The sequence below is a fragment of the Thunnus maccoyii genome, chromosome 17 (genome assembly GCF_910596095.1).
Source record: "Thunnus maccoyii chromosome 17, fThuMac1.1, whole genome shotgun sequence".
In the NCBI taxonomy this organism is placed as follows: domain Eukaryota; kingdom Metazoa; phylum Chordata; class Actinopteri; order Scombriformes; family Scombridae; genus Thunnus; species Thunnus maccoyii.
The window spans coordinates 20753129-20771531 of record NC_056549.1 but is presented as its reverse complement, the minus strand read 5'-3'; the positions used below and the strand labels follow the sequence as shown (position 1 = coordinate 20771531).

At 38.8% G+C, this 18403-nt stretch overlaps 2 protein-coding genes across 8 annotated transcripts; both read right to left on the bottom strand.

The window, feature by feature from the left end:
* Positions 1-53: 53 nt before the first annotated feature.
* tcte1 (t-complex-associated-testis-expressed 1) lies at positions 54-4566 on the bottom strand. Of its 3 annotated transcripts, none has more exons than XM_042391052.1 (5): positions 4462-4566; positions 3692-3875; positions 3027-3595; positions 2120-2569; positions 54-476 (listed from the first exon to the last, which is right to left on the bottom strand). In XM_042391052.1, the coding sequence occupies exons 2-5, from the start codon at positions 3846-3848 to the stop codon at positions 306-308; spliced, it is 1347 nt and encodes a 448-aa protein (XP_042246986.1). In that variant the 5' UTR covers positions 3849-3875; positions 4462-4566; the 3' UTR covers positions 54-305. The 3 variants fall into 3 exon arrangements, with proteins under 3 accessions (XP_042246986.1, XP_042246988.1, XP_042246987.1); XM_042391054.1 differs by having other exon boundaries at positions 4442-4491; XM_042391053.1 differs by lacking the exon at positions 4462-4566 and adding an exon at positions 4332-4432.
* A 6009-nt stretch (positions 4567-10575) lies between these two features.
* rnf8 (ring finger protein 8, E3 ubiquitin protein ligase) lies at positions 10576-18209 on the bottom strand. 5 transcript variants are annotated; one of them, XM_042391423.1, is made up of 9 exons: positions 18131-18209; positions 17361-17489; positions 15842-16287; positions 14971-15178; positions 14140-14202; positions 13870-13959; positions 13671-13778; positions 13235-13439; positions 10576-11018 (listed from the first exon to the last, which is right to left on the bottom strand). In XM_042391423.1, the coding sequence occupies exons 1-9, from the start codon at positions 18188-18190 to the stop codon at positions 10807-10809; spliced, it is 1521 nt and encodes a 506-aa protein (XP_042247357.1). In that variant the 5' UTR covers positions 18191-18209; the 3' UTR covers positions 10576-10806. The 5 variants fall into 5 exon arrangements, with proteins under 5 accessions (XP_042247357.1, XP_042247354.1, XP_042247356.1 ...); XM_042391420.1 differs by lacking the exon at positions 18131-18209 and adding an exon at positions 17736-18106; XM_042391422.1 differs by lacking the exon at positions 18131-18209 and adding an exon at positions 17736-18106 and having other exon boundaries at positions 10576-11015.
* Positions 18210-18403: the final 194 nt, after the last annotated feature.

Below are 18403 nucleotides of genomic sequence, written 5' to 3'. Positions count from 1 at the left end.
ATCTGTGTATCAAAATGGGGAATATGCTCAATAAACTGAAATGCTCACTAAAATATCTGTCAGAAATTATTTAATTTCCATAAAAAATCATGGTGTGTGATGCACTGGATGGAAACACACATTTTATGAGGACTACAGTATACGTTTTGTGTTTTAGAACAAATTTTGTTACCACTACTACTACTTCAGTTTGAGATGCAGAGATGACATACTGTGTTTGTCACCCATGGCTAAATTAATACAAGTAGGCAAGGATCAATGGCTAATAAACATGGGTTTGTATTACAAAGAGGAGATGCTGGAATCTACTTTGTTTTGTTCTCTTTAGCTTTTTTCTTGTGTTCTAAACTCTGGTTGGTCCAAACCACCTGGTTGATGAAGGAAACACTCTGCTCATCTACCTCTGTCAGACGGATATCACATTCTGTTACGCTGGTGTTGTGAGACATCGCATCCTCCAGAGCTTTACCTCCATCCTGCACACGCACACACATGCAGAAAGAACAGATAAACACATTTGGCACTGATGCATGTTCATGTTAAACACATCACAGGTTGCTGTTCCTAAAAGGTCGTAGGACAGTCTTAATAACCGTATAAAAATCACCCCCCTCTGCATCTTTTTCTGTCCAAAAAAGCCCACATTTCTGCTGCTTATTGTGTGTCACCAGTGTTTTATTGTTATGTCTGAAACAGGCATTTCTATTTTTGTGAGGAGTAGACCAAGGTCAAAGATATTGATGGTACTGCACGTCGCATTTCTGCTATGTGGGTGATTTTTGATCCTCTGCAGTGTATTCCAGTCAGGGAAGAGCACATGAGAAGGGGAAATTCACATCTACCTCTCAAGGGTAAACAACAGTTACTCAGCTTTCCATTATTGCATGTTTTCCACATATATTTATGAATTATTGAAAATCCTTGTACTTCAAAGCTATTCTGTCTGTTTGCTTCTCTGTACTATGTCTATACAAACACCAGGATGCTTTGGCAGTGAAGAAAGTTCATGTTTCGAAACAATTCTAAAGTGCTGATTGAATGTAATACAAACTATTAATAACTGCTTACATTCTTACTTTGAAAACTTTGTTTTCAATAATAACTTGAAATGAATTGGCTCCAAATTTCCCTTTTTCTCCCCAGTTTGGACTATTTTTATCCATGCCAGGGACTCTAGGGGCTCTAGGAATGATTGTGTTAGCCAGTTTGGTCCAACAATTTGGTTCAGAGTGAAATATATCTCGACAACTTCTGGGTGTAGCACTGTCACTAAGAATTATTTTCAATGTTGCTAAATCTGCAGATTCTTCTCTTGATTAATAGTTTGATCAATAAAATGTCAGAAAGTAGTGAAAAACGTCCATCGCAATAGTTGACATATTTAAATAGCTTCTTTTATTCCCCGAAACCCCAAATATTCAGTTTACTGTTATTAAAGACTCAGAAAACCAGAAAATATTCACATTTTAGAAATTGGACCCAATGATTTTTTGGTTGAAAATGATTTACATGATATGTAATAGTAATTTTATGTCCATCTAATCAATTAACAAATCATCAACAAAATGCTCATTACTAATCATTTTCAGCTCTAATTGAATGCATGATATTTGTTACAGACATACATCTGTCTTCAGAGGATGAATTCTAAGTATTTTGGTGGTCTCTGACTCTTCCAGACTTTCTAAATTTTCTTGTCAAACTCTTCAGATCATGACAGGGCACTTATAAAATTGATGGCTGAATTTACATCAGCTGCGTGGCTTATAGACACAGTAAATGTATGATGTGGTAAATGCATTTTAACATTCTGCCCATCTAAGCCCAAGTGCAACTGAGATTAAACAAAGTATAGCTCACACTAATGAAATCTGAGCCAAAATGAACCTGACAAGCTGAGTTTTGATACAGGTAAAAATATGGTCTCTCCTCTGACACCACCCTCAGGTTAAACTTTGTATTTATTGCCCCACTAGCAGTGAGGATCTAAGAATAGCAATGCTGTCTTTCTGTTTTTCATCTATCCAGCAGTTTGTTTTCTGCTGTGTAACAAGCACTGCAGCAGTGAAGAGACACCTTCTTTTATCATACTCAACACATTCAATAACACCTTACTCACCACGCCCAGCCTGTTACAGGAGAGATTGATGCTCTTCAGGGTGTCGTTCTGAACCAGCACTTTAGACAGAGCAATAGCAGTAGGCTCGGTCACCTCATTGCCTCCCAGGTGCAGGTGGAGTAGGGTGTTGTTGTTCAGCAAGGCCTTGCCAATAGCCTGACCGCCCTCGTCTCTCAAACGGTTGAGACGCAGGTTGAGGGACAAAAGGGTGGAGTTCTTGGACAAGGCGTGAGCTATAGCTTTGGCTCCAGGGCCTCTGATATCGTTGTTACACATATTTAGGATCTCCAGTTTACTCGAGGAGAGCAGCTTGCCGATGGCTCTGGCTCCTCTGTCTCCGATCAGGTTGTGAGAAAAGTCGAGCTCCCTCAGGGAGGGGTGGCCCAAGAGGTGTTTCACCAGCAGCCGGCACTTTTTATCCTCAATGCGGCTTTCATAGAGTCTCAGTAGCTGTAGAAACAGCATATTATGAGGATTAGCAAGATTCTTAGTTTAGTTTTTTCCAAGAAACACAAATAATGGAACTATTATAAGCACATGTAAGATGTCAACAGATTAATTTATCATTAGTTGTATAAAAGAGAGATAAAAACAACTCCAATAATCTCCTGTGCAGTTTCATATCATATCATGCACAGAAACCAGTAGCTGATACATGCCATGTTCTCATGCAGTAATAAATTCATGTGACAAAACTGTTGCGTCAAATAGTGACTTATTTAGGTTGCAGCCAGAGGCTCTGCTGTCTTTTCTTTGATGTGAATAGAGCATGTATTTAAGGCTTTGGTTGTGCCAACAACAATTTTCCTGTTTCATAACATCAGTGACATTTCTGTAAATGCTGCTTTGTAAGTGGCATCATAAAGGGCAGCATGCCACAAACTGTTGAGGAGGATTCAATGTTTACCTTCAAGGTCTTACAGGACTTGAGGGCCTTGGCAAAGGACTCACAGTCTCGGTCAGTCATCTCAAACATCTTCCATTCAAAGTTCATACCACACTGTTTGACCCTGTACACCACATGGAGCTCCTCCAGGCTGGTCAGCTTGTCGAGCAGGATGCTAAAGTCAAAATGGTCCATAGAAGGTCCATCATAATCATTATTGCTTGCCAACTCTGAGCCATATTCGTCCTCTTCTTTCTGGGGCTCCTTGATAGGTGGCAGGAGTTGGGAGATGTCCAGCCTCTTCACATAGTTCTTACACAGAGGCACCATCGCTACAACTGTCTTTGGATCTGTTACATCTGGAATAAAAAGCTCAATAATGTTCTCTAGGTCCTTCTCAAAGAACATTCGTTTCCAGCTGTGGCCGTAATGAGAGACGTCACAAGGGTCCCACCGCTGCTTGCAGCACCGCTTCCAGTACACGCCGTCACTGATCAGGTTGGCTGTGACACGCAGGGGAAGAGAAGGAGACAGTCGCTCCTGCACAAAGTCTTTCTGGCTGGGTGTAAGTTCCTCAAATATGGGCTTTTCTGTAAGAGGTTTATGTTTTGTTGTTAAATCCTAGTTGTCTTATAACTGAGTGTGTAAAACTGTGTATAATGGGGCTGCTGAAAACAAAAGCATACCTTCAAAGTTCCTCACAATGCTTTGCAGGCAGAGGTTTGATAGAAAAGGCACTATAGCAAGGAACCAGTCTGAATCCTCAGCGATGATCCTCCTCATTTTCCTGCAGTCCTCAGGTGGGCTGAGCTGGGTTCCTGGAGGATAAGGGGACTTGGACATTGTTGCAAGGGGTTTTGTAAACTACTTCTGCAGATTTAGAAGAAAGAAGAAACATTAAAATCACACATTAAGTGTCAGATTTCAGTATTTGTTGCTAGATTTTTGTTTATTTTCAGGTGTGTTTATGTGATAATAGTTTGTTTAATGACCTGAGCGACTAAAAACAGTTACTGACAACCAGGTAATGCATGGGCATTAGCTAACGTTAAAAATTGAAACATTTCAGGACAGTTAAATTAATGTTAGGAGTGTCTCATAACTCCTAAATTCAGAAATATGGCAATTTAACAGCTGCAACTTTAGCTAAATCTTAAAAAATAATTAACATTACACAAAGTGTCACATTTCAGTAGATATTTGCTTATTTTCGGGTATGTTTACATGGTAATAGTTTGTTAAATGACATGAAAGACTACGAAAACTACTAAATTACTGAAAACCAGTTAACCATGGTCATGAGCTAACGTTAACATGCTGCCATACATTTTCTGGTCTGAAGTTACAGCAAGCTGACCTCCTAATGTTAGCTAAACTGCAGCTATCCTACTGTACTTGTATAACGTTATTATTTTCGACGTAGCAAACCAAATTACTTTAAATATTTGTTTTATACCGTTAGCTATAGCTAAGTCGATGTTGTGCGCTGGTGTGTTCTTCAGCTGTCTCCCTGGCAACAGAACGCTCTGAAGTTACTTTAAGTGGCAGGGGAAATTTGATCTTTTATGTCCTGACGGTTGTCTCACAGGAGCACCAACGTATTTCGAGGATAAACATGCTGCAACCAAACTATACTTTTAATATGCACAGTGTTTTCTGCTATGTTTTTTAAATTACAGATTTAGAAGTCGTGTTTAAAAATCGCGAGTTTCCATGTCAGCGGCATCTTTTGATAAATGTTACTGGTAGGAATGCAGAATTTCCGACATTACTTGAATGCAACATCTGTCATGCAGCGGCACGCGTGTTTTTGAAATATGGAGCCATTTTCACATACAGGCTTTGCGGAAATGGCTCCAAGAATATGTGTGTGTGTGTGTGTGTGTATCTATATATATATAGATACACACACACACACATACACACACACACACACACACACACACACACACACACACACACACATATATATATATATATAAAATTAAGATAAAAGATAAAATTTTATATACATATATATATATATATATACATTTTTTATCTTTTATCTTAATTTTATTTTAGAGGGCTAAATGACAGTACAGTATATTGATTTACTTGAACTTAAACGTTTTACTTAACTGCCCCTCAGGGACTGCAAAGACAGGAGTAAAAAACATGTTTTTTCTTTATCAATAATTATGAATTACCTTAAATCGTTTTTCTATTAATTAGTTAATGCAAGGACGACAGAGAGGAACCAGAGGGAAAACACAAAATGAGCATTAGACTGTATATTAAGTATTCAAATAAAATAAATAATAATTGGACAGTTGGACATAAAATGATAACTTTAAGTGTGCCTAGTGATTGTGTTTTTAGGTCTGTGTGACATCAGTGTTGCAGGAGGCTGTGTGTTGGAGCTGCTTGCAGCTTGATCATGCTGTGAAGAACATTTGGATTCTACAAAGCTGGCAGATGGACCACAGATATGGATCGTGGGCCTTTTGGATAAGAGCATGTTGGAGTGAATCCACCCATGTTACACACAACAACACAAATCAAGTGCACAGCTACAGTATAGGATGGTACAAATCTAAGTAAATACCAGCTTAAGGGAATCCTGACTGTTACTAAATAACACAAGTAGAGGTGAAAAGTACATTAAACATGGCTATTCCCATCCACCAAACACATCTGCTGTAAAGAAACACTGAGATAAATAAAAATTCAGTTTCCTTTGTGATGACAGATAAATAAAATTACATGAATTAAAATAATCTATATAAAACATCACTTATAGCCTCAACATTTTGTTAATTTACCATGCATGTAGTGTAAATAATGAATCTTAGGCCTTGGCCAGCTACATCATTTGTGCCATGCTGTGTTTTAAAATCTCCAGAACTGAAATGATGAATGGAGTCCAGAATTTTGGCGTCACCTGCAGCAGGAGAGCTATTGTACAGGTTGTGTAGGTTGTATGGAGAACGTGTGCGTGCTACAGTTTGTACAGCTCTTTTCCATGAATCAGCCTTGCGTGTTGTTTGGCTCCACACAGCTCTGAGCGGACTGTTATTTGTCTCTATGACGGCTCTCAGACAGACACAGTTTGCAGACAAGGAGCACAAAATGGAATATTTTAGATTGAGTTGATAAAAGATGATTATCTGACCTGGAGGATATGGCGTTTGAATCTGACATCTGTGTGTTGGTTAAAAAGCACACAAGTCAAATTATCCAGACATCAGTCTACAGAGTATATAAAAAATCACTTACATTATGAAAAATATTGTCATTCATTCTACAGCAGAGAATCTTGCTGCTCTGCAAAAGCTTTCTAACAAGACATCATCAGATGTGGGAGGAAGCAGTTGGAAGATTATCTTTAGACTGTAATGATGTAATATTTTGCTGGAGCTGCAACTAAAAATGTATTTATTACTGATAAATTAAAGAAATAACTGGTAATTCAATTAATTATTTTGTCTAAAACATCATAAAATCGGGAAAAATGCTCATTAAAACCCTGAAGAGCCCAAGATGATGCATTCAAATTGCTTAAATTGTCCAAGCCTGAGAGCTGAGCCAAGAAAAGAGTCCTCAATGTCAGCTGGTGCTGAGACTAACTGCCCCCTCTCAGACACACTCTGACCAGTCTCACACCAACACTGCTTTCCAAACATCAATCAGAGTAAACCAAATTATAACACAATGTAAAGAAACCTATTTGGAACACTGGAAACAAGAAACTAAAAGCCAAAGTTGATTAGACTGTTATCTGGCCATTAAAAGAGATGATGAATTAGCAGAATATCTCTGTACTGTCAGAGATAGAAAGCAGAGACAGATCTAAACAACTACAGGCTCAGTGACCACAATCGTAAAAGGACGACACAAAAAAATCATGGCAACCAACAGAAAATAGAATATGTGGTCACTGTTCGACAGGTGAGGGTGAGACAGAGATGCACATCCTCCTACAATGTAAAACATTCAATGAAGAAGAAGGAGACAGGACATATCTTACTGCCCAATATGTATCAACATGCCACAACCTGAAGGACAGTGAATTATTGTTATTTTGTACTGTCCAAATATTTGGGAAAATTGCATTTTGATGCTTTGGCAACATTGTTCTCGAAACCTTCATGCTAATAAAGCCCATTGAAGCGAACTGAGAGAGGGAGAGAGAGAGGTGGCTGTTACTGACATCATGAGGTTGCTCCAAGAGTCGCATGGAGGTTTGGAACGGAAGGAATGAGGCTCCAACTGTAGCCCGGAGGCAGTCCATCACTGTCGTCCTCATGTAATGCGGCCCGACAGACACACGCTTCCCTCGCTACTCCTGCTTTAATGGACTGGCGTGACATCAGCCATCCACAGCACAGGAGGCGAGCTCACTCTGGAAGCTGCTGTTCCAGTGCACTCTCTCTGGGTAGAAGCATGAATCACAGTGTTGGGTATTCCTGCATCTGCACCAAACAAGAACTGCACAGGTGAAGTGATCAAGCTGGCATGTCCATTGTTTCGGCATGACTCAGCTGTCAAACACGATTTAGTACTGAATAATATGAAAACATGAACTGCTTTTGTCTCACAGGAGAAATGTAATAAAAGAATGAGATACATTTATGTAAGAAATTATTAGGAAATACAGTCTGTTTTCCCATCTAGAGTCTTTTGGGGTTTTTCATAGATCATTGGGTATTTGCTTTTTGGAAAATCAATGTTTAGCTCTACTTTTTTTACTAACTACACTCTCACTGTCTCAAAACTTGGCTCTATTTTCTCAATAGCTCTCTAAATTACACCCAGGACACTTCTCAGGGAATAACAGACTGTAAAATAAAGCATAACCTGCTTTAATTAAAGGTTTAAATACCCATGTATGCCACCAAGCTTTCAGAACAATGCTTACTAAATTGCCAACAAATGAACTGACAGTGCAGCAGCGTGTTGGTTCGTCCATATTACTGAATGGAGGCTGTTTCATGTGGATAAGAGTGACTCTATGAGGTGATTATTCATGGTACAATGTGGTGGAGCCCCCTACAGAAGACTGAGTAAGGAGATTTTACACAAACACAGCAGCAGCAGCAGCAGCAGCAGCAGCAGCAGTGGTCCAACACAGTCTACAGTATGTACAGTAGACTGTGTGCATTATCTCCTGCCTCACCACTGGGGTCGGTGCCATCACATCACACTTCCATTTGCTTTCAGAGCCCAAGGAGATGTTGCATTAGTTGCTTGGCAACGCAGCTTGTGTTTAAGGATTTATCAAAAAAAAAAAAAGGTCATCTTTCCAAGATGAAACTCTATTTTTGAATGCTACACCCACTCTCACACCAGCAGTGATTGGTTTAGAGTTATAATATTGTTTAGATTATTGATGATCTCATGACCTTTACTTTTCAAAAAGATACAGGATGCTATTTGTGTGTAATATATAGCTTGTCCGAATAGTGACACAAATGACAATAAATCGTCTTTGTCTAGGACAATGATTATTGGTACATTTAAAAGGCCTCAGAAAGTAGCCTCACATAAAAATGAAATATAGGCTAAACAACTGTGCACGTTGTTTAGCTTTTGCTTACTATGTATTATTTATTTCTAACACTATCTGAAGAAAACATTCAGGTGCTTGTTTATGTAAGTCAGGAACAGTAAGAGCTGAAGTGATTGATGCTCCTCAGCCCAGGAGCCTTTCAGCAAAGCACTATAGCTTATCTGGAGCTGCTCACTGGCCGACAGCAACAACCTGTGTGTGCCAGGCGGACAACTCTTTAACTCTCAGGTGGGCATGTTGATGAATGGAAAGCAGGGCTGTAAAGATTGGCCGGGTGGTGGAGGAAGGTATTTTCACCTGGTGTATGGTTAATCTATGGAGCAGTTCAGGCTGGTTTTCATGTGGTTGTGAAAAAAAGTATGTGCAAGAATGAAAAATGGAGGTTAAAATTAAGTAAAATAAAGTTAATATGCTCCAACTCCAACACCACTTAGCCTCAGAGGCCTTGAGCTGCAGTGCAGTGATGTATTGGCTACGCTCAACTACAACTACAAGTCTATACTGCCTGCTGGATGGAATAAATTATAGATCTGCAGAAACTAGTGTGTGTTTGGCCAGTGTGCAACTTCTCTTCAGGGTACAGATTCACACTGTGACACTAAAAAGAACATAAAAATTTAACGTTTTTGGTGATTCAGTTGGAATCAAGAAATTCAGTACAGTTTCTTTACACTGTAGTCTTTACTTTGTGTCAATTTTGGACCCCCAAGAAACGCTATCTCCTCCTAGGGCATTAATGGTATCGGCTTCAAACATCACACCTTACAATGTAAACCAATGGGGAGGCAATCTCTAGGCATGGACTTTGTGTCAAACAAATGGTTCTGATTTCTAAACTATAAGTCTGACCACTTTGAAACCTGTATCAATGGACTCATGATGAAATTTCCTACAAAAAATTTGATTTTTAATGTAGGATTTGGCCAAAGTCATGGGATTTATGAGGATATTTCACAAGAAGAGTGACATTCTCCTGGGGATGGGTGTTGAATGGAGCTCATTGAGTGAGAGTGACAGTTTAGTGATGAAGTGCTGCAGAAAAATAAAATCAAAACTAAAATTTGTAGCTTTGTACTGCAGTTTTTCCTTTATTAGGGCCCAAGCACCTAGCGGCTCGCTCACACTCTCCATTCAAATATATGAGTATTTTTCTGTGTCCAGCTTTAATTTTAAAACAAATTTTCCACCACATGACATGGCTTCCTTAAGAGATTAAAGCAAATGCACCTCTGGAAGCACATTTATTATGGATTAAAGAATTTTACTTAATTTACTTTGAATCATTTTGTTTTTGATTTCTGATTTGAGTTTTTTTTTTTAACGCCCTAGTGTAGTGCTGGATCAAAAAACAAACTAAAACAGATTCCTGAGAAAGATCTTTATTATATTTAATGGCTTTGTTAAACCAACCATTGGTTTCTATTCTTCTCACAACATAATGAAAACTTGCACAGCTACATTTGGCAATCTACAACAAACATGTCTGCTTTAATTTTTGTCAAAGCTACATGACTGATGTGTAGTGATGAAGTTGCAAGTGCAGATTTATTTTTAAAGTGTGCCTCCATCACAGTGTGACAACCTATTTGACAAAATTGATTGCAAGCAAGTTTCAAGTCTAAGCTGATATTTAAAACATTTTTTTTTTATTTTAGATTTTTTTTCTCATGTGTGTGGTGGGGGCGGCTTTGCCTTTCATTGACAGAATACAAAAGACAGACAGACACCCCTAAATTGTTTTTTTTTTACACATAGAAATGAAGCCTGTAGCTGACTGACAGGTTGGAAAATGGCTTACTGCAAAGAGAGTTCATGGACTAAAAGCAAAAACACTACTTTCTCTCTCCAATAAAAGGTCATTTACATATCACAACTTGTGAAGCCAAGGCATTCTCAAAAGACACTTTCTATTTGACCTAGATAAGATTTACTAGTTCATAAGTACCTGAACAACAACGCATCACTGATTGTATAAAGTCATCAAGTGCTTCAAAACATAGAGGCAGGAAGTGACTGTGATAATGCATAGGAAGAAACTTTATTCCTTTTGTTGAAAATAAAGACAATTAGACAACTGATAGTTTTACAAAAAGAAAATAAACATAAACCTTAGCTGACTCTGGTTCCTGGACTCATGATGAGACCAAACTTTACGTACTTATCATAAAGGTCCCGGAAACTTTCCAGGGAAATGCAAACATCAACACTGAAAAAGTCCAATTCACATTACAGCCCAAAGTAGAAAAAGGGCTAATCTTCAGACTCATCAACACTGTCATCAGAGTAACCACTGTAGGAAGAACTGGAGTCCACATGGATGCTACTGTCTGTGTCCACGGACACCACAGAGCTGAGGCTGCTGTAGCTCAGGCTGCTATCTATGGACACCATGCTGCCGTCACTGTCGCTGCTCCCGCTGCTGTCGTCGTCGTGGATCACCATCACCTCTGCAGAGTCAGCTGCTGGCGAACAAACACAAAACGCATCATCCCACTGAGCCACTTTCAAGTCCTTCACATGACTTTTAAGGATGAGTCCTTGAAAAGACCAAACCCGACAATTCATCTCTCAATACTTTTTGACTTTCAGCCTGTTCGTTCCTACTGACGATGCAAATCTTAAAAAAAAAAAAAAAAACACGACATTTTTTCACTTAACATTTTTAGTTGCACTTTTAAAAAAGGCTAAATAATCTCCTAAAACAGCTGAGCACCGTAGTTCTCAGCAAAACATTTCATTAAATAGAAGTAAACTGTATTTATTGGGAGCTACTTTCAGCTGTGGATGAACACACATTTGGTGCTCTAGTGAGTATTTATGGCAGCAGGATGATTTAAGCGTGATTGGCTAAAAATAATCCTAACCCAAATGAAAGAACATGTCACTCAGTGCAACAGTGAGGCTCATTTATGTTTTTTTAAATCATTTTTGGACAACAATGGAGCTCTTTGGCACAGACGGAGAAGATATATCAGGCTGAATCAGTGCCACATTAAAAAAAATGCTTGAAAAACCTTCCTGTAATGACTGACATTTGATTTTGTTTTAATTCTCTTTCTCTGTTATATTTTATGTTAATGTATTTTGATGTGTATTGTGGTTTTGAAAGGTGCAACAGATATAAAGTTGACAAACTTATAATTTAACAGTTTGTATCTGTATTCTGATCAATAAGCCTGAATATATTCCCTAAGTGCAGCACATATACCTAACATTCATAGTTAGAAGTGATTCAATCCCATATGTTTATTTTTGCTCTTGATATTGAATCAAATTTTACTTGATGCTTTAATTCCAGCATTTCTTAACATCATGCAACAGAAAGAGAAATAAAACAGCCTCTTTGTGCTGCCATCTTGTGTTGAAAACTTTGGTCAACCCACGTGCACGCCTCCTTTTTCAAAATCGTCTAGAAGGCCAAGACTGAAAGCACTGACAGTAAATCGGCTTTAAACACCCAGAAAACCACTTTTTTTTTTTAAACTGCTCGAGAGCCTCTGAGCAGTTTCACTGCACCCACGGGGGGTCGAGCACCTTGCAGTTGCTGCTGCTGAGAGCGAGAGGAGCATTAGTCACTGAGCTCACCCAGACACGTCAAGGCTGCCCTGTCATTTGATCTGATGAATGTGGTATTGCACACCATCGCACACGGCTGTCAGTCAGATATTAATGCTATATGGGTCATCCATGTGGTAACTTGTACACGAGTGTGATACTAACTGAGTATGCTGCATCTTTTCCAAGTGCTTTAGTACAACAAATTCTCAAAAAGCATAATGTTGTTGAGTATTTAAGACTTCTGGCTGACACAGATTTAGTTCCCATATGACTTGTTATATCTCTTTCACAAGAACTGTCCACCAAGATGTAGTATGTTAATATGAGAATTTTGTCACAACATAACTATAGATAGCCAAAGTGAAACCGCAACTTATGGATTCTGACTCAGAAATAAGAAAAATGCATTAAAATGACTTTGATGTTTCTACTAACTAAGAATCCAGCTTCGAAACACAGCACAACTCCTGCTTTACTCCATATGTCTTAATACGGTATAAAGGCTGTTGTTTGAAGCCTTTAACAAACACCATTTCCCATGAAACATTGACCATGTCAGGTTAAACGTCACGGCTCGACAAAAGAGGTGAGTTCTTGGGGGAGTCAGGGAGTTGCGGTTAGTTCAAACATGTCTGGTTTTCAGACAGGAGAGATTTCAGCTAAAAAGTTGGAAAAATCACTTTAGATGAGAGTGTTGGTGAATGTTGTCGATATGGAACGAACCGATACGATGACGTGGGTACCTACACTGCCATGCTGGTAAATTCTCATGGGAGATGTCACTTTTTGTATGCCTACAATGTAATTAATTATATTAAAATGACCAAGGTTTCAGTTCATAATACTGTAGCATGTGCTTTGGCTCTCTATCTGAGGAGACAAATAAACAATAGTGTCAGATTAACGCCAACCAAATATGGGACTTAGCAAAGGAATGTAGGAGATAACAGAGTATCAAGGTTCATTTCCAGTCTCCACTGAAAGCTTTACACCACCCACCACCCGAACGTTGTGTATGTACTGTATATCATCGAGCTTCTGTTCAACTTGTTACAACTCCACTCCTCTGACTGTCTTAACTTCAGGATACTAATGACGCTGTTGATAACGCACCTCTCACCTTTCCTCTCAGAGATGAGCGTCTGCCGCCTCGCCTTCATATCCAGGCTCAAGTTCTCCACCATGCGGTCAATGCAGTTGTCCAGCGCCAGACAGCGGGTCTGAGACTGGATGGCCTGTCGGCAGATGGGACACTCGTCTTTCTTTTTGCGCCACTGCTTGATGCAGTGACTGCAGAAGCTGTGAGCGCAGTTCAGGATGACAGCCTGTAGAACATATCAATACAGATTACAAGGTTTGTTTTATTTTTAAAAGGCGTTCACTTTTTGTGTGCATCTCCTGAAGTAACTCAGGGAGTCAAAGACAGTTTTGGGTGCCTGTTTTATTCCTACGTAAATGCTGTGCAATCAGAGAAAGATTTATGTGTGGGAATAAAATGCCTAAAATGAGACAAGGGAAGACGTCATTTCCTGACACCAAATGGCTCTGAATCCTACCTCAATGAAGAGCTCCGAGCAGATGATGCACTGAAGCTCGTTCTCCAGAACTTCAGTCACTTGGGTTACGACTTCCTCTTTTTGGGCTCTCGCCTTCTCTTTCTCCTCCTATGAAAAAAAAAAAGAAAAAAGTTCTGCTGATTCCAAGCAAAACTATGCAAAAGATAAAGCTTAAATGACTGTGGAGAAAGCGTCAGACCTTTGTCACTTCCAGCTCCTTGTTTTTGGCCAAGAGAATCTCTTCAAAGCCTTGTCGAGAAAGGGCAAGTTCGCCGATTACTTTCTTTTGCTAAGGATGTTGAAAACAGATTCACAAATCTAAGTCCATTTTATGCATACATAAGCACTCTAAAACACTCAATTTTACCATGTTTATATGTCACATTTTTACATTATAAATGCTGTGTCTTGTTGCTTGTATTAGTGTTTCTTTAACAATACATAAAAACTCCAATTTTATGCTACGTACCTCTTGCAAAGCCTCCTCCAACTGCTTTTTCAAAAGCTCCTCTTGGTGCTGCGTTTTCTGTGCCTTTGAGTACAAAAAAGGTTGGAAAATGTTTTGTGTTTTGTTAAAATTGTGCTCTTATGGATCATGTATACTTCCATGCCTTGTTATAATGTAATACAACACTTTTTATAACCTCTGGAAAAACTCTTGACCCACAAAACAAACGATAGAGAAATTTTAAGCTTCTGTTACGGGGGGGGGGAAACGACAATTACTGATATCATTCACTCATGCAGCCTTATCTGTGAATGTCACACAACCTTTCTGTGAAGGAAGTCTGACTTCCAGAAACATCTACAATTTCTGCGTATTTTGAGTAAGAAACGTAGAACTTTAAATGTTTCATAATGATACACACAAGACTAAATGTCTTATAGATAAGTGAAGAGCATGTAACTGTTAGAGGGTTGGTTCAATTAAATCACCAAAAACATTTCTTTCACTCATTGCGAGTGTTTTCTAGAAATGCAGATAAGTTTCAGTTTTATGTGTCACTCTTTTAAAGATGCGATCATGACAATATATTTTTTGTTTTGGCTTTTCTCTTTTATGTAATTTATTGTGTATACAAAGATATTTTTTGTACAAATTTGCAAAATAGCTTCATATAATTTAAGTTTAAATTGATAATGATGATTGACATAATAAATACCTTACAGCAAACTTTCGAAAAGTCAATGACCACAATGACTGAACAACAGAAAAGCATTATTCAAATCTGCACATCAGAAGCAAATGCTGGTTATTCATATTCCTTTGTGTGAAAGGAGCTACTGAAAAGCCTCTCACCTCTAGCTGCCTCTTAGTTTCATTGAAGGATTTCTCTAACGTCTCCATCCTGTGCATCTTGGCTCTGAGCGTCTCCAGCTGCCCCTGCAGCTCCTTGACCTGCTCCTCTCTGAGCGGGTCAGCCCGTCGGGGCTCCCCCCCCAGAGAGGCTACCTGCCTCTGGGTGTCGTCCACCTGCTCCCTCAGCATCAGAATGTTCTGGCTGTACCTGCAGAGATAAATAAATGAAAGGCCACCAGAGAAATTTAAGTTTCTATTCATAACAACAAGAACAAAAAAAAAAAAAAAAAAAAAATTTGTACAACTGCAAAACAATGTTAAAAAATTAAAGATTATTTTCCATTATTATTGTTTTATTTTCTTATGTTTATGTTTTGCTTGCATCGTACAAATAAAGTGAGAAGATAATTTACCTGCAGCCTCCATCTTTTTTTGAAACGGAGAAATAGAGTCGCAACTTTGGAAACGGGTTAAAAATCTTTTTCATTGTGTAGCTCACAGATAAAATCATTTTTGAGGACAGACAGAGGAGTGTTTCAGCATTCTGGAAATATTATATAATAAATGAGTCACTAGTCACAAGTCATTTGTCAAGGAAAACTGTCTAGAGATTTCCTGCTTTGTTGTCTTACATGACAGCAAACTGAAAATATTTGGGTTTTAGTGCAGCTGTTTGGGCTCTGGAAACTTGTAACGAGCATTTTTAAAACTATTTTCTGACAGTTTATAGACTAAAAGATTCATCAAATACAGTAAAGTATTTGGCAGGTTAATATATAAGATTAAAGACAACTGTTAGTTGTAGCCTTTAAATCATTCAGAAAAACTGATACTTAGCTCTGTGACTCAGATATAATGATATCACACATACATCTGTAAGTTGTCCAGGTCACAGAGAATGCTGGAGCCATCGGAGGATCGGTCTACTTCTTGGATTTGTCTACTGGGACCAGTTTCCTCCTGGGTGTGACTGAGCCGCTGGTGGTGCTTCACTGGAGACAGAGGGCAGGGCTGTGCAAAAGACTTGTCTGCAGATGAGCAGCGGTACAGTTTGGGCTTTGAGGTAGACGGCTCAACTTCTTCCACGGTCAACTTCCTCTTGGGCTTTTTGGGTATTTGTGATGCTCTGGCACCTTCTCTGTGTCCCTTTGCTAGGCAATGTTTAATGTCTCTGAGTGGCCGTTTTACCAGCAAGTAGTCGAACTCTACTTTGGTTTCAATCACAGGTACTCCGAGCTGTATGGAGTCTCCAAGCCGCAGCCGGTGGGCTTCTTCAGCAGGTATGCGGTTTCCATTCACCCACACACCGTTGAGACTCTGAGGAAGAAAACAACACTGTCTTCATCAGCTCCAGTTAAATATAGTACTTATACACCAAGAATAACAATATCAAGAATATCAAGAACATGTCTCTAGATTTAAAAATGTGTTTGACTCAGTTTAAGATGCTAAATTGTTTTTATCCAACCCCGACTAAAATGATTGAAATGTCAAAGATGTGAAGGAACATTTATGCATATTTATTGCTTAGGAAATGCCATTTAATTCACACTTAAATGGTGGCCATAAATGTATTTTGGATTCACTCTTGACTATATATATTAGGTGACCCACTAATTGTAGAGGACTGTGGAGCTACAGAAATGATCCACACTAGAATCAAGCTGTGTAAGTTGGTGGGTTTCATGTAAGGATGCACTGTATACTTCAACTCCAGGTATCAATCTAATACCATGTACCTTCATTTTCACAAGTTTAAAATCTGTATACCACACTGTGTGGAAATCATTAGAATCCTTTTTTTTAAAATGAGGCCGGGGATTGTTGTGGCACTAAAATTCATCTGGCAGGCTGCCATAACTGAGTAAATGTAACCGATATTGGAAATTTCATAATGACACTGACAAGTAAATAAAAGATAAGACAAGAAGGACTTTGTATTATGTTGAAGTTACAGGAACCTTTAAATACATTCTTTCTTAAAACAAGGACTGTGAATTTTGTCCCCCATCACTTACATTGTAGGCACAGTTGGAGGAGATCTTCTAATAGTCAGTATGAACAGGAGGAATTATTACGCTGAGCTAAACCAGTTTCAATGTTCATATGGGCGCCTAACTGTCGTTTTAAGACAGACTTCAAAAATTGTGGACCTGACCTCTAAACAAAATGAGTATATAGCAGTATAAAAAATTAGAAACATAAATATTTGTGTATGCAAGTATGTATGTGGGTGCACAGGGCATGCTTGTGTAGGTATGTCTTTACTTTTTTTGGTCTATTTTTAATGATTTGCTTAATAGAGGACTTTTGAATGAGTTTATACAGCACAGCAAATTGGCAAAACTAGTGTAAATATTCATAATGGACCAAATCAGATCCCTGGCTACCTTCTTGTCTGTCACTGTCCATTGGCCATCTTCCCTTTGCCTAAAAGTACAGTGCAGTCTGGAGATCATCAAGGGACAAGTTGGAGAAAACAGCTGGTAGGTTACATCCACACCACGTCCGACGGTGATCTGAACAGTCAAAAACAACAATATGACACACAGAAATACCACCTGTTAGCTCGTAAAATGTTAACAACAAGGCGTTTTCTTCAGCCGTTTAAAACAGGCGGATACTTTCGATGAAAAAATGAAAATATAAACCTTACAGGAGACCGTATCTTAAGTGGGAAAGCTCAATATGCCGTGAAAAAGTTTTGGGGGTTAAAAGAAGGCAGATTTAAGTCTGCTAAGCTAGCTAACATTAGCAAACTGCACCTCTGTGTTTTCGAGCAGGCGGAGCCAGTCTGAATTTCTTCCGACTCTCATCAAACATAAAACCTCCGAGTCGCCACATTCGTCCTCTTCAGCCGCAGGCGAATCCGTAGTTACATTATCCATCTTATCTCATTCTGTCAGTGGCTAACACGACCTAAAACACCACTGCTGTGTTGTTGCAGAGCCTCCGTCCCATAGCTAACGTACAGCTACAGCAGCGTCAAGCGCGAGACTGACAGCACGAAACCGGAACACGTTTGGTTTGTTTTCTAAGTACACAAAGTTACACGTGTCGTCATTCAATAACATTCATTAAATTTACCATTTTATGATACTACACTGTATCATTGGGCCTGAGCTTTTAAAATAAGGAACCCACTGTCCAGAAAACTTACCGCATTAAGCACGTGATCTGAATAAGACTCAAAAATATACAGTTCTGTGTTACTTGTCATAAAGGAAACCTCTTAGTTTATTCTGTTCTTTTCAAATGGAAATATATACCAATGACATCTATTCAAAACACAACAGTGGAACCTGCTATTCATCCCAAAACTAAGTGACACACATTTAAATATGGGTTATTAATTTTCAATAAAATCAATGATTGAGGAACAAGGTGTAAAATGCAAATTTCCAATACAGCAGATTATTTCAGTTTACATAAA

Excerpts from the sequence above, each read along its gene's own strand:
- tcte1 (XM_042391052.1), bottom strand. The coding sequence starts at position 3,848 with ATGTCCAAGTCCCCTTATCCTCCAGGAACCCAGCTCAGCCCACCTGAG. Across the intron at positions 3,596-3,691 it reads CATTGTGAGGAACTTTGAAG|AAAAGCCCATATTTGAGGAA; the intron begins GTATGCTTTTGT and ends AACCTCTTACAG. Across the intron at positions 2,570-3,026 it reads AGTCCTGTAAGACCTTGAAG|CTACTGAGACTCTATGAAAG; the intron begins GTAAACATTGAA and ends CTGTTTCTACAG.
- rnf8 (XM_042391420.1), bottom strand. The coding sequence starts at position 17,858 with ATGGATAATGTAACTACGGATTCGCCTGCGGCTGAAGAGGACGAATGT. Across the intron at positions 15,179-15,841 it reads GACCTGGACAACTTACAGAT|GTACAGCCAGAACATTCTGA; the intron begins GTATGTGTGATA and ends TTATCTCTGCAG. Across the intron at positions 14,203-14,970 it reads AAACTAAGAGGCAGCTAGAG|GCACAGAAAACGCAGCACCA; the intron begins GTGAGAGGCTTT and ends TTGTACTCAAAG.